The sequence below is a fragment of the Gavia stellata genome, chromosome 4, assembly GCF_030936135.1.
Source record: "Gavia stellata isolate bGavSte3 chromosome 4, bGavSte3.hap2, whole genome shotgun sequence".
Lineage (NCBI taxonomy): Eukaryota > Metazoa > Chordata > Aves > Gaviiformes > Gaviidae > Gavia > Gavia stellata.
Genome location: NC_082597.1, coordinates 30,671,077 through 30,683,691, shown reverse-complemented (window position 1 = coordinate 30,683,691; position 12,615 = coordinate 30,671,077). Strand labels below are relative to the sequence as shown.

The 12,615-nt window shown below is 47.0% G+C and overlaps 1 protein-coding gene across 1 annotated transcript in view; it reads left to right on the top strand.

Annotated features, from left to right (window-relative positions):
* The first annotated feature begins 5,659 nt into the window (after positions 1-5,659).
* The window catches only part of ZNF277 (zinc finger protein 277), a 61,715-nt gene continuing 54,759 nt past the window's right edge, over positions 5,660-12,615 (top strand). The window contains exon 1 of the mRNA XM_059816114.1: positions 5,660-5,702. Coding sequence (XP_059672097.1) covers positions 5,660-5,702 — 43 coding nt within the window. The remainder of the gene's footprint in view (positions 5,703-12,615) is intronic.

Here is a 12,615-nt window from a genome sequence, read left to right as displayed (position 1 = left end):
TGTGTGGTAGGAGTAAAATAACCAATTATAGCTTCCTTGACAGAGAAGTTAGTGACTCCATCACGCGCTATCTGAGTTCCCAGAAGCAATCACAGATTACGTTAGCCTATGCTAGATAACAAAAAGCATTCTCCCTTTCAGCAGGTAGACCACATTCTCACCTTCACTCCTTATGTTATTTAATTCACTATTTTTCCATCATCTTTTGGCTAAATCTGACCCAGCCAGTAGCTACACAAGTCCAGCACTGAGAATGGGGGCTAAGAACTCTCAATACAGTGAAAGAGGAAGAAAAACAGCATCATCAGTATAGAGCTAAACATGAAATAACATCAGCCTTCAAAAAGCTTCCCCAGTAGCTCCAGATATGCCGTGAATAGGAAAGATGACATCTCTGAAGGGCACTATGTAAGAAGATGTTAATGAACCAACCAGCTCTGGGTTGGCCTTCGGAGATGATAAAGGCATTCAAAGCATCACATCCATACTAAAGACTGGTAGTAGGCAGCTGCGAAAAAATCCATTTTAAAATCTCGATTTAGTCTTATTTTAAGGCAATTTCACCACTTTATCAATATTTGTTTAAGATAAGGCTAGTCTTACAACCAAAATGACTTCAAAATCTGAACTCTCATATTCTGCTCTCCAAAAGAATATAGTCAGTGGGTTTTTTGTCCAAAAGCTACAAGATGAGATAATTCCATTTTTGAAAGATACTTGAAGTTACTGCTTATATAGAAGACCAAGCAAATATCATCTTTATCTGAATGACATCCTAAACTGATGTAAAAGCCTCCATGACAATGTGTCATGTGTCAAAAATCTTTCTATAGCAAAGACCCACACATTTTCCATCTCAAATAGCTAGAACTCAGGGAGTATTTCATAAAATGAGAATAGGCTCCCATCACCCCAGTCAAGTGAAGAGAGCGCTGGTATCCCGCCAACTTCACTCTCAGTACCCCACAGTGCCTCACCTTCACCTACTTGCAGGTGACTAGCCCCACAAACAGTCACAAGCTGTAACAAGAAAACAAAGATCATCCTCCAACTGTTCATTAGCCAAATGGGGTTCATGAGCCCCAAAATGCACCATGTTTTTCCCCTGCCTCATCCCTAAGCAGTTTTAGGGCAGCTTGACAGAACTTTTGGATATAGATCACTGTTAGTAGTCATATTAGCGTGAAGCAAAAATACAAATTGAATTCCACATAGAAATGTGAGGCAAGATCAACATAGGAGAAAGGAAGAAATAAGATTGAAGGCTTCATTTGTACTATTTGGGGACAGATGAAGAGAAACTGATGAAGTGTTTGTGTTAAACAAAACACATTATTTCAGAAGTCTAGCACAGTTATTGACAGAGATACAATGTGACATTAACCACATAATAGTCTTTGTCCTTTTGTTGTTGAGCTTAACAAACCAAGCTCATTTACAGTAAAGTTAGCTTGCAATCAAAAAAGCAATTACAACATGAAGATAAAGATGTCTTAGCTATCTTTCAAGAGGATTGCTAGCAAGACTAGTCTGGCTGCAACTCAGAAGAACAAGGCACAAGCCAATTGATTTGGCTTTTGCCTGTGAGCTAGTCAATACTGCTCCTGTGATCAACTAATACACCCCTGTCTTTTTCCTCCTATAAGCCTCAGCTTACAGCCCAAAGTCATTTGATCCTTCCGTTTCTCTGTCTATAAAATAGGAGATGGCCACACTTCATACCCCCTTGGGAAGGCAGATTTATAGCTTGGCCACACTAAAAATACCAAGCACTATTTAAACTTGTCTGAGTTAAATTGGTATACTTTGCTGCATGGAATGATTTCAGGATCTGGAATACTATTCTGCTTAAAAATTAGATGATGCATTTGGCAGCTGTTTTTGATTATTCTCCTCAATTAATCTTTCCATCCTAATCCAAAAAATGCCTTCCTGAGAAATGCTGAGAAGCTTTGTGCTCAGTAGAAAAAGGTGAATCACCTACATTCCAGTAACTGCATCCTTACAGATTCAGGTAAATCTGCAGATCCGGTAAGACAAAAAGAAAAACGCATCTTCTATATTCAGGGTGTCTAACAGAACTTGTATCTTTACTCCAAACAGCAGCTGCAAGATAATTATGTAGTCCTGTGATTTATTTATTACAGCTAAAAGTTGCCAGTTTGCACCAACTTGTAAGAGTGACCTTTGAAAGCTACACTTACCAGTTCTGCTGTCTGCAGAGCATCCACAGTTACGCAGCCTTAAATGACTCATTTTAACAAAGGGTTTGGTTATTGTTCTAAACAATATTGTTCTGTTAGGTTCTAAATTCACATAGAACAGCACACAACATTTATGTAAGCCAGCTTCATTTGACATCTACCAGATTTAAATACCATTAACAGTAAAAAAAAAATCTTCTCTCCTACCCTTACATCAGCATACTTTGTGCTATATACTCCCCATAACTGACCACTTTGTGCGATGCCATCACTAGTTTGACACAACAGCTCAAGGTGTGATTCAAAAAAATATGGCATTTCAAAGTGAAATACAGAAGTTTAAGCTTCTGTTCTGAAAATAAAGATACCAAAACCCAGACAAAGAAAACTTTCTCAGAACCAGAAACATTCCAGTGCTTACTTCATCTTTAGCATCCTGCAGGATAATACATAACTGACAAAGTCTATAGCCTTTAGAAATAAACTCATAACTGCAGTACAAAGGGTGTCACATAAGTGTAATATTATTCATTATGGCAGCATGTCTATATACTAGGAAATGAACTGGCAGCATGTCTACCTACTAGTAAACGAACTCAGAGTAAAGCAACCTGCTCACTAAGAAGTGATTAGGTATTATTGGTGATTAGCAGGCAGAATTTTAAAGATTTGAAGAGAAGTTTGTTACTCATATTAACTACCCCTCAAAGTGGGAATCAGTCAGGCTGTGCACACGAGCAACAGCCACCTGGTTACCAGCAACCCTTCAGTGCAACCAGGTGGCTCTTGCCTGTTTTTTCATCCATTTTGGCATGTCACAGTAGAAATGTGCAGCACACAGCATGTGCTGCAAAATTCAGATTGAAAAATGCAGATGAGGTCTGATGTTGATGCAGGCCCTGAGCTCTTTATACAAAGGATACATATGCTTGGTGCAACTAATCGGGATTCTCAAAGGGGTTTTATAATGCACCCATTTTACCAGGGCAGATAACAGATAAATATATCAGTATTAAAAAAACTGTTTGGAAACATAATAATCCCATCACTAAAAAAGAAAATATACAAGCAGGTCTGCTGTGGTGCAAAATGCAAGTTGAATCTATGAAATTCACTTTACAGGAAGTTTAAAGAATTATACGTGAAGATACAATGCTTTCTCCTGCCTCCCCTACCACTGCTATAGAGCACAATAGCTTATACGATAATTGGGTGTGAAGATTTTGCAGACAGCACTCATCTTGCAGGTGAGTTAACAGATAGCATAAAGCACAGTCCAAAAGAAAAATTGAATTACTTTAGGTTAGTATTTCAACATTTTGCAAGGGTCATATGAACTACAATATCATCCCCATCCTAGGGGTATAGGGGACCCAAATCAAACAGTAGCTTTTTGTTACAATCTTGAATAGCCTTTGGAAGGCAAATCACAGAAAACCATGGAATTTAAATAAGAATAAGCATCTTCCCCTTTATTTGTGCAAATATAATATAGTCACGAGATCTTTGTAGCGAACTACACTTTCTGGTTGATGCAAAGGAAGACACTATAGGGAAATCGCAACTGTATCTCTTTAGCAGGCATAAGATTTCAGTGACACCAGCCCTGGTAAGTGAGGAAGAGCTAGACAGTGATCCACCTGTAAGTACCTGAAAAGGTTTACTAAACATAGAAAATATTATTTAAGGGATATCACTTAGTTGTTTAGCAACCAGGGAGTAGTTATTCAAGTAAGGGGAACAGTGTTTGGTTGCTTGTTTTCAGTATTAGAAAAGATATTCCACAGTGATTTTTAGCTCATAAATAAGGAAAAAAATGCTTCAGTTGTGAAATACCATACTATACTCAAAAATAAAAACAACAAATAGACCAAGAGGAGGGCTGCAGCTTGAAATACTTGACTGCTAATATCCAACGTGCCATTCCAGGGAGTCCCAGAGTGGTTTTTAAGCCTCTGCCCATCCCCGTAAAAGAAGGCGGGTGGCAGGACTAATCAACATCTTGCAACCCAGCTGTGACCTGGCAAATAAAGAAGTCAAGAAAATAAATCCCATCGATGATCTCTGTAATGTAACGTTCGGAGGACGGCAACATCTGGGACCAACTCCAAATGGGACGGAGCGGCACCGCACTAATTGCTCGCCAGAGCACTGCCACACACAAACACACAAAAACAAAGGAGGGCTCCGCGCTCCTCCTGCTTTTTCCGTAATATACACAACTCCTCCGCGTCCAAACGCGACGTAAACAGACGGAAAGCTGCTTACTACGCTAGTAGGTCTGTATAACAGTTCAGCTGCATCTGTGTCAGAGGGGGCTATTGTCCGGGACAAGCCACCAGAGCTCACAGTGTTGGCGGTTGTAATGGGTGATGTCAAAAAAAAAATTACAGTGAGGCTCCCTGATCACTTCGTAAGTCAAATCAACGGGCTTCAGAGCCCTGCACCGGGCAGAGCTGAATAAATAGGCAAGGAAGCGCGACTCCCACAAGCGACACTTTGTCTTGTTTCCACTGAAGCAGCGACAAAACCCCCGACGCGCGAACAATGCCCGCGGCCCCGCTCCTGCGCCCGCTCCTCCCCGGGGCGCCGCCGCCGGAGACCGTCTCCCCGTCGGGTCGCCGCTCCCAGCGATATTTTTTAAGGCTGCTTTGTTCCCCGTGAAACACCAGCCTTTCCACCCGGCGCTGGCGGGGAGAAGCTGGGCACCCGCCTCAGCGGCGGGGGACGGGCCCCATCCCCGGGCAGCGACGGGAGGCGCCGGAGCCGCGGCTCAAGCGTCGGCCGCCCTTTGTTGCGCCCCCGGGGAAGGCACCGCTCCCCCCCGCCCCGGCGGGACCTCCGACCCTCGCCGCGCGGAGGGGGCGACGCGGCCGCTCGCACAGGCAGGGAGGGCGCTGCCTGCGCTCCCGCGGGGGCGGCGGCGGCAGCCCACGCCGGACCGGCGGGGCGAGCCCGCGGCACGGCGGGATGCGCTCCCCGCCGGCAGCGCCGCTCCTCGCCCCCCGCGCTGACCTGCTCGCTCTCACTCACCCACGCCGTACTTCTCGTGCTCCGTGGGCATCCACATGCTCGCGGCGTGCGTGAGACCGCCCCCCCGCCGGCCGGCAGCCCCTCCGCTGGGAGCAGCGGTGGCCGGCGACCGCGTCCACTGCCCGGCTGCTCCCGCCGCGCCTCAGCCGCGGCTGCTTAGCCCCGGCGGCGAAGGCATTGTTCTGCCGGGCGGGCGGGCGGACTGACTGAAGCGCGCTCGCCACCAGCCACTTATATGCCCCGTCCCGCTGCACGCCGGGGAACGTAGTGCCTCGGCGCGGCCGCGCCCCTCGTCGCCCGCGGTCGGGGGAGAAACTACGAGCCCCGGCTGGCCCCGCGCTGCCCGCCGGGGCGGGGTGGGGCGGAGCTCGGCTCCCGGAGGCCGCCTCACGCCGGGGCGGGAGGAGCGGCGCGGCGGCGGCATGGCAGCGTCCCGCGGGGCTGACGGGCCGCCGGCGCGGGGAGGTGAGTGCGCTGCGGGGAGGCGCGGAGGGACCCCCCACTCCCTTTTCCCGGCGGCTCCGCGGCCCCTGGCTCCGCGCTGGCGGAGCGGGGGGACCGCCCTCCCGGGCGGTGGGACGGGGCCGGCTCCGCGGGGCACCGGGGGTGGGGAGCGGGGGACACGTGTGGGACAGCCGGGAGCCGTCAGGGCCCGGCGCGGTGGGGGCCCCGCCGGTCGCCCGTCGGAGCGGGCTCTTCCGGGGAGAGCTCCGGGCAGCCCCGTCCCCGCCTCCCGGTGGTTACAAGGGACGTAAGTCGTTCTTCTGGTCCAGCTGGTGCCATTCCTCTTAGCAAAGCCCCGAGTTCGGCACGTGAAGCTGTGGGGACAAGGAGAGGTCTCAACAGTGGGTTGTGCTGGCGAGGGAATTGGTGCCGGCAGTGTGCCGGAGAGGTGGGACATGGGACTGATAGTCTGGGTGGCTTTTTGACTTCTCGCATAAATCATTAACGCAGCACACACATGCACAGAGATGGAGAAAAGCAGATGGTGTACAGCGAGGAGCGCAAAATGGATTACCGGGGTGACAGCCAGGGATAAGTCAGGCACCGTAAGCAGCAGGAGCAGCAAGGTTTCATCCTTGTTGAGAGGCCTGCGTGTCTATGCCCTTCTAGAAACAGCTTAGCTGGAGCTCACCGTAGGTAAACTGCAAGAAGTCCTCAGACTGAACTGATCCTTGTGAGAGGAACCCGGGCGTTGTGAGGCAGGAGCAAGAGCATGGGTTACAGCTTCTGGTCCTGTGGGAAGGCACAGACAGAAAAAGGGGGGGAAACTCCGGTGGTACGATGCTGCACTGCAGGCCTCACCAGGTACAGGTTGTCTCTAAGATGAGTACATCTGGTTTTAAAAAAAGTGTTCTTCAATCAAATCATTACGCTGAACTGGTAACTAGAAATTTTATGAGATGATTCAGTTTGAGCTGAACAAAAAAATAGAGTTTAATGTTTTCACATTTAAGAGAGGAAAAAGTGGCTTAATTTTTTTCAGTTCAGTTTGGTTTTTGGCCTCTACTGTCAAGTTATGCTGAATTTTTAAGTCGCCAATGGTGTGAAGGACACAACGGAAGGAAGTCATGTTTAAGCAGGCAGTTTCAAACCCAGAGTCAGAGCGCACTTATTCCGTGTTTATCCTTCTAGTTGTCAAACTTCGGTAGTGAGTGATCTTTTAAGTGACCTTTGTGTTGTTTCTCTAGTATGTACCCTGCTTATGTTCATAAAAGCAATATCACTTTATGCTAGTAGCTAAAGCGGTACTCTTATTTTATTTATGTGTTGCAGTGTGTTGGTGTGAGCCTCTCCTACATGAAAAACCAGACCCCTCTAGAGTACTTCCACAGTGGTGTAATTGCACCCAGAGGCAAAGCTGTGCCGTTTTAACTGTTGAAAAGGATGTGCACTTTTTTCTGTGCAAGACTTCTGTGTGAAACCATATATAGGTCTGCATAGTACTAGAGATTATGAGGCTACCCTAAGGTTTTTTCAGGTAACTCTTGTAAAGACATTGGCACCAGTACAAAAAAAGTTTATTCCACTGGAATTCAGAGGCCTACGCTGTTCTCCTATTAGTGAGCTCAAACACTCATTGAAAGGATTAGTGAACTTTCAGAGTCTTTGCTCCCAAACTCCCTTTGCATCCCCTGTCAGATCCTTTGGAGTCTATAGGTGACGAAATGTGTAAAAGTCGTTATGGAAAATCAAAATAATAGGTGGCAGGCTAAATTAACTTCCACCTCAGCCTATAGACTTCCACATACATACAAGCTATCACTGTCTCCATAAGAGAGGGCTGCCAACATGCTGACTGGGAGTCATGAAATTCTGCCAAAGCCTTTTAACTGCTGTCTGTCATGTTAACCATGACTGACTTCAGGCTCAGAGCCCGTCTTTCTTCTTCCCTTGAACAAAGACAAGACTACCCAACAGCTGAAATAGCCTTTTCAAAATTATTAATTTAGAGCCCAGTCGTTTAAGGTAAACAGATCTTGTACTATAAATCATGTTGTCTGTGGGCAAAGAAAATACTTCACCCTAATATTATAATTTCCCTGTCTCTGAGCAAAATCCTAATTTTTTCAGATGTTTCATTTCTACAGGGCTATTCACTCTAGCAACATCTTGTACTTGCATGTGCACCTGAGAAGGTGTCACTTATTTGGAGACAGTATGTAGGAAAATTAAATAAAATACTTTTCCTTGTCTCTCTGTTTCAATATTTACAGGGAAGCTTGTGCTTGTATATTCTAATCCAGGACTGTGTTACTTTTTGGTTAGCTCCCTCCAGTAGCCTTCACCGAGTGGCTTGTAATAAACATATCACTGTCCACAGTACAATTTGTTCAGTCCACATTAATTATGCTACATATCAACATTTCTTAAAGCATCTGTCAATGGATTTTAAAATGAGGTTTCTTCTGGAAGTGTGTCTTTCATAGTTTCATCGGCCCTCTGACAGTTACGGTTTCCTATTCAGGGTCTTAATGTGCTCAAATGCTTTTTAATACCATGTTGCTGGAGCATACCATGCCAGAGCACAACATGTTATTCTAATTCCTTCCACGTCTTATCTCTTGTGTCCCATTTTTAAAGGAATTCGGTTTACTGTGGAAAACTAAAGTTTGACTGGTCTTGCACAAGTCTACCTTTTTTCGTTGCTACCTGGAGGATACTTTAGTGAAAGTTGTTTTGTTCCTGATACTGTAAGCATCACTTCTTTAGCTCAGCTCTGAGTTCCCTCTGTTAAGGATGCTGTGAGAGTGCTCAACCCAGTGCACTCTGGGATCCAGTGGTTCCTCTTTCCTGGTCACTGAAAGCCAGCCCCGTGTGCTCTCAGACCCCATGTTCGCAGGCGGCTTGAATATCAGTGAGGGCTCTAAGTCTGTCTAATATTCCTGGACCTTGGGCCCCTTACCCAGCCACTGGCTCAGACACCGAGTCTTTCCAGGTGAGGGTCTCTTCCTGCTCATCGACTGGTCCAACTTGACGATCGCTACCTGATGCATAACCAAATCTGTTATTTCTGATGCTCGTACCTGACCCATCTCAGCCTCACACGGTATCACTGATACAGTTACCTTGGCCCTGTGTGCCTTGCAAGATTTCACTCCCCAAAAGGTCCCAACACCACCCCCCGCAAGCCTTTGTGAAGCGCAACTGCATCTCACAAAACCCCCCTCTTACCTACCTGAAAGCCGGCCCTTCCTCACCGTGCCCTTGGCAACTTTTTCCAGCTTCCAGTTTTAGCTTCCAGTTAATTTTCTTCATAAACTTCCTGATTCTCCCCATCTGCTTATATATCAGCAAAAAAAGGGCTTCGTCTGCCTTGTCTCTTCACTTCTGAAAGGCAGGTCCTGCGTGACCAACCTGATCTCCTTCTATGACAAGGTGACCTGCCTAGTGGATGAGGGAAAGGCTGTGGGTGTGGTCTACCTGGACTTCAGTAAAGCCTTTGACACCTTTTCCCAAAGCATTTTCCTGGAGAAACTGACTGCTCCTGGCTTGGATGGGTGTACTCTTTGCTGGGTAAAAAAATTGGCTGGATGGCCAGGCCCAAAGAGTTGTGGTGAATGGAGTGAAATCCAGTTGGCGGCCAGTCACAAGTGGTGTTCCCCAGGGCTCAGTGTTGGGGCCTGTTCTGTTTGATATCTTTATCTATAATCAGGACAAGGGGATCGAGTGCATCCTCAGTAAGTTTGCAGATGACATGAAGTTGGTCAGGTGTGTTGGTCTGCTGGAGGGTAGGAAGGAAGGAATCCTCAGAGGGATCTGGACAGGCTGGATCAATGGGCCAAGGCCAATTGTATGAGGTTCAACAAGGCCAAGTCCCGAGTCCTTGGGTTACAACACTTCGGTCACAACAACCCCACTCAACGCTACAGGCCTGGGGACAAGTGGCTGGAAAGCTGCCCAGTGGAAAAGGACCTGGGGGTGTTGGTTGACAGCCGGCTGAGTATGAGCCAGCAGTGTGCCCAGGTGGCCAAGAAGGCCAATGGCATCCTGGCTTGTATCAGAAATAGTGTGGCCAGCAGGAGTAGGGAAGTGATCGTGGCCCTGTACTCGGCACTGGTGAGGCCACACCTCAAATACTGTGTTCAGTTTTGGGCCCCTCACTACAAGAAAGACATTGAGTTGCTGGAGTGTGTCCAGAGAAGGGCAGTGAAGCTGGTGAGGGGTCTGGAGCACAAGTCTTCTGAGGAGCAGTTGAGAGAGCTGGGGTTGTTCAGCCTGGAGAAAAGGAGGCTCAGGGGGGACCTTACTGCTCTGTGTAACTACCTGACAGGAGGTTGTAGAGAGGTGGGTGTCGGTCTCTTCTCCAGAATAACAAGTGATAGGATGCGATAGGATGAGAGGAAATGGCCTCAAGTTGCGCCAGGGGAGGTTTAGATTGGATATTAGGAAAAATTTCTTCACCGAAAGGGTTGTCAAGCACTGGAACATGCTGCCCATGGAAGTGATTGAGTTACAATCCCTGGAGGTATTTAAAACACAGTGTGGATGAGGCACTTAGGGACATGGTTTAGTGGTGGACTTAGCAGTGCTAGGTTAATGGTTGGACTCGATGATCTTAAAGGTCTTTTCCAACCTAAATGATTCTGTGATTCTATTCTATCATTCTGCACCAACCACTTTTGTCCTTCATGGATCTCCAGCCTTTCACACTGTCCTCTCAGCTGGTTTGAGCCTTCTTTTCATTTCTCACTCATTGCCTTTGTTCCTCAGGAGTTGTCTGCTTCTAGAAGGCCCCTCTGATTTTCTAACGACAATTCCTCAGCCTGTCACTCTACAACATTAATTTGGTCCCTCCTGCCCCTCTCCCACACCCAGCTCAGTTATTCCTTCCAAACTGCCAGCCTCCCTGCCCACAGGGGATATCTCACCAGCTGTCATCCACAAACTGCTTCCGGATCCTGTTTTTACCCCTGCTGATCCATTCTTCTTTTTATTTATTTATTAATTTATTAATGCATTTCCACCTCTAATTCCCATGTATCATCCCCTCTCACTTTACCACTCCTGGCTCTCCACAAGGGCGATCTCTCATCATAGTTCCTGCACTTTCTTCCCTAGGATTAAACCGCATTAGGCCCGATGGAGTCACAGCAATATGAAAGGTTGTGAGGCAAAGCATTGCAAAGCACCACTGCCATGTGAGGTACCTAGCTCTCAGCACTGTCGTAATCTCTGCCCTTAAGTGGGAGCAAATTAGGAGTCAGAAAGATGAAGTTTCTCTGTAGCTCTCCTGCCTACTGAGCTTGGTAGCTAATAGTCCACCCAAAAACTTTCCAGCAGTCGGGGAACCAAGGGACTTCTTGGCTCCCATGTGCTAAAACACAGGTGGGATTTGGCCTCCATGTTGCTGCTTCACTTCTGTTTTGGAAGCTGGGAATTGAGGAAGGGAGTTGATGAGTGTTTCCCTTTTTCCACTCTGAAGTTATGTCCCTAGGTTATTTGTAACTTCTGACGATAGCATTGTAATGGCAGCTTCCTTCACATTTGCTACTCCAAGCTATGTTAGAAGGTATGGTGCTGCAGGGCACCTTAGGTAAAGCTCATGCGTGCATCAGGGTGGCCCTGCTCAAGGAGCAATTAAAGGGATTCCCCAGTAGTGGCACCTGACCACGTACGGCTCTTCCAGAAAGGGAAAGCGCTTCTCTTACTCCCTTTCTAGTCCCATTTCCCTGGGAGAGCCAAGCTGTAAGGGAAATGGCAACAGCAGCAATATATGTGGCTGTGCTCTGCCCTAAAGCCAGTTCTCAAGATAAGGAGGGTGGTACTTTTGAGTCCCATTTGGGATGGCGAAGACTGATCAGGATTGAAGTGCACTAGTGAAAACAGACACCCTCACTGTCAGATTCAGAAGCACACCCGCACTCATGGATCCCTTGAATATCGCCATGACCTTTAAACCCGTCCGATATCTGTGCCTGGGCCCTCTTACCCAGAATGCAGGTTTCCTCCTATTTGCTAGCAAATCCGACTTAGTGTTGGCTATCAAAATGGATACACGCACTCACACTTGTCTCATGTGTACCCCACAGTCATGGATCCCTCAAATATTAGCAGAGTCTCTAAGCTCTTTGGCTGGACTACCTTGCCAGGCATAGACTCTGCCCATGGCTGGAGCCCAGGCTCTTTGCCCAGCCACTGACTCAGACCTCGAGTCTTTCCAGATACAGGTCTTGTTCTACTCACTGGCTACTCCAGTTTGAACCTTGCTAGCAAATTACACATACACGCACAATGCATACAGGGTTAAATTCACTAGGAAAACGTAGACACACCATGGTCCCTCTAGTTGCTGGTTCCTGGACCTGCAGACCTTGTGACCTGCAGCTGCTGGCTCTTAGGCCTTGCAGCTGTATCACATGTAGAATAGAGGGTGAATTACACAAAAAAAAGTATTAAAGGAAAGGATTTAGTAAGAAGAAAGGATAGACCTTGGTGATCAGGTGCAGGGTTTGACCAGAGAAGCATACCCACCAGCAGCCTGTTTAAATGCAACTGGCCCCTTTTTATTCATTTTCCGATGTTTGTTCCCCCCCATCCTTCCCTTTCTTCCTCTGGCCCCTCCTCTGAATTTCCCATAATAAGATAAACATAATCCCACAAGCCTCTTCTGATACCCCATAGCAAGTTTCACACAATTCCATGCCCTCAAATGTACCATAATACATATGATAATCACATCTCCCCTTCCTTATCAGTGACAAAGTTTAGGCTGAACCTGTTCAAGGCTGTGTCTGAGTAGTTCCTTTAATGGTATTAGTTCCTGTAGTGACCAAAGACAACTTACAGTCTCAGTTATCACCTGCTCATTAATGTTTCTGTGTGTTTGTGTGTAATCTGTGCCTTTCCTTGTTATTTGTTAATTCTTTTATACTGA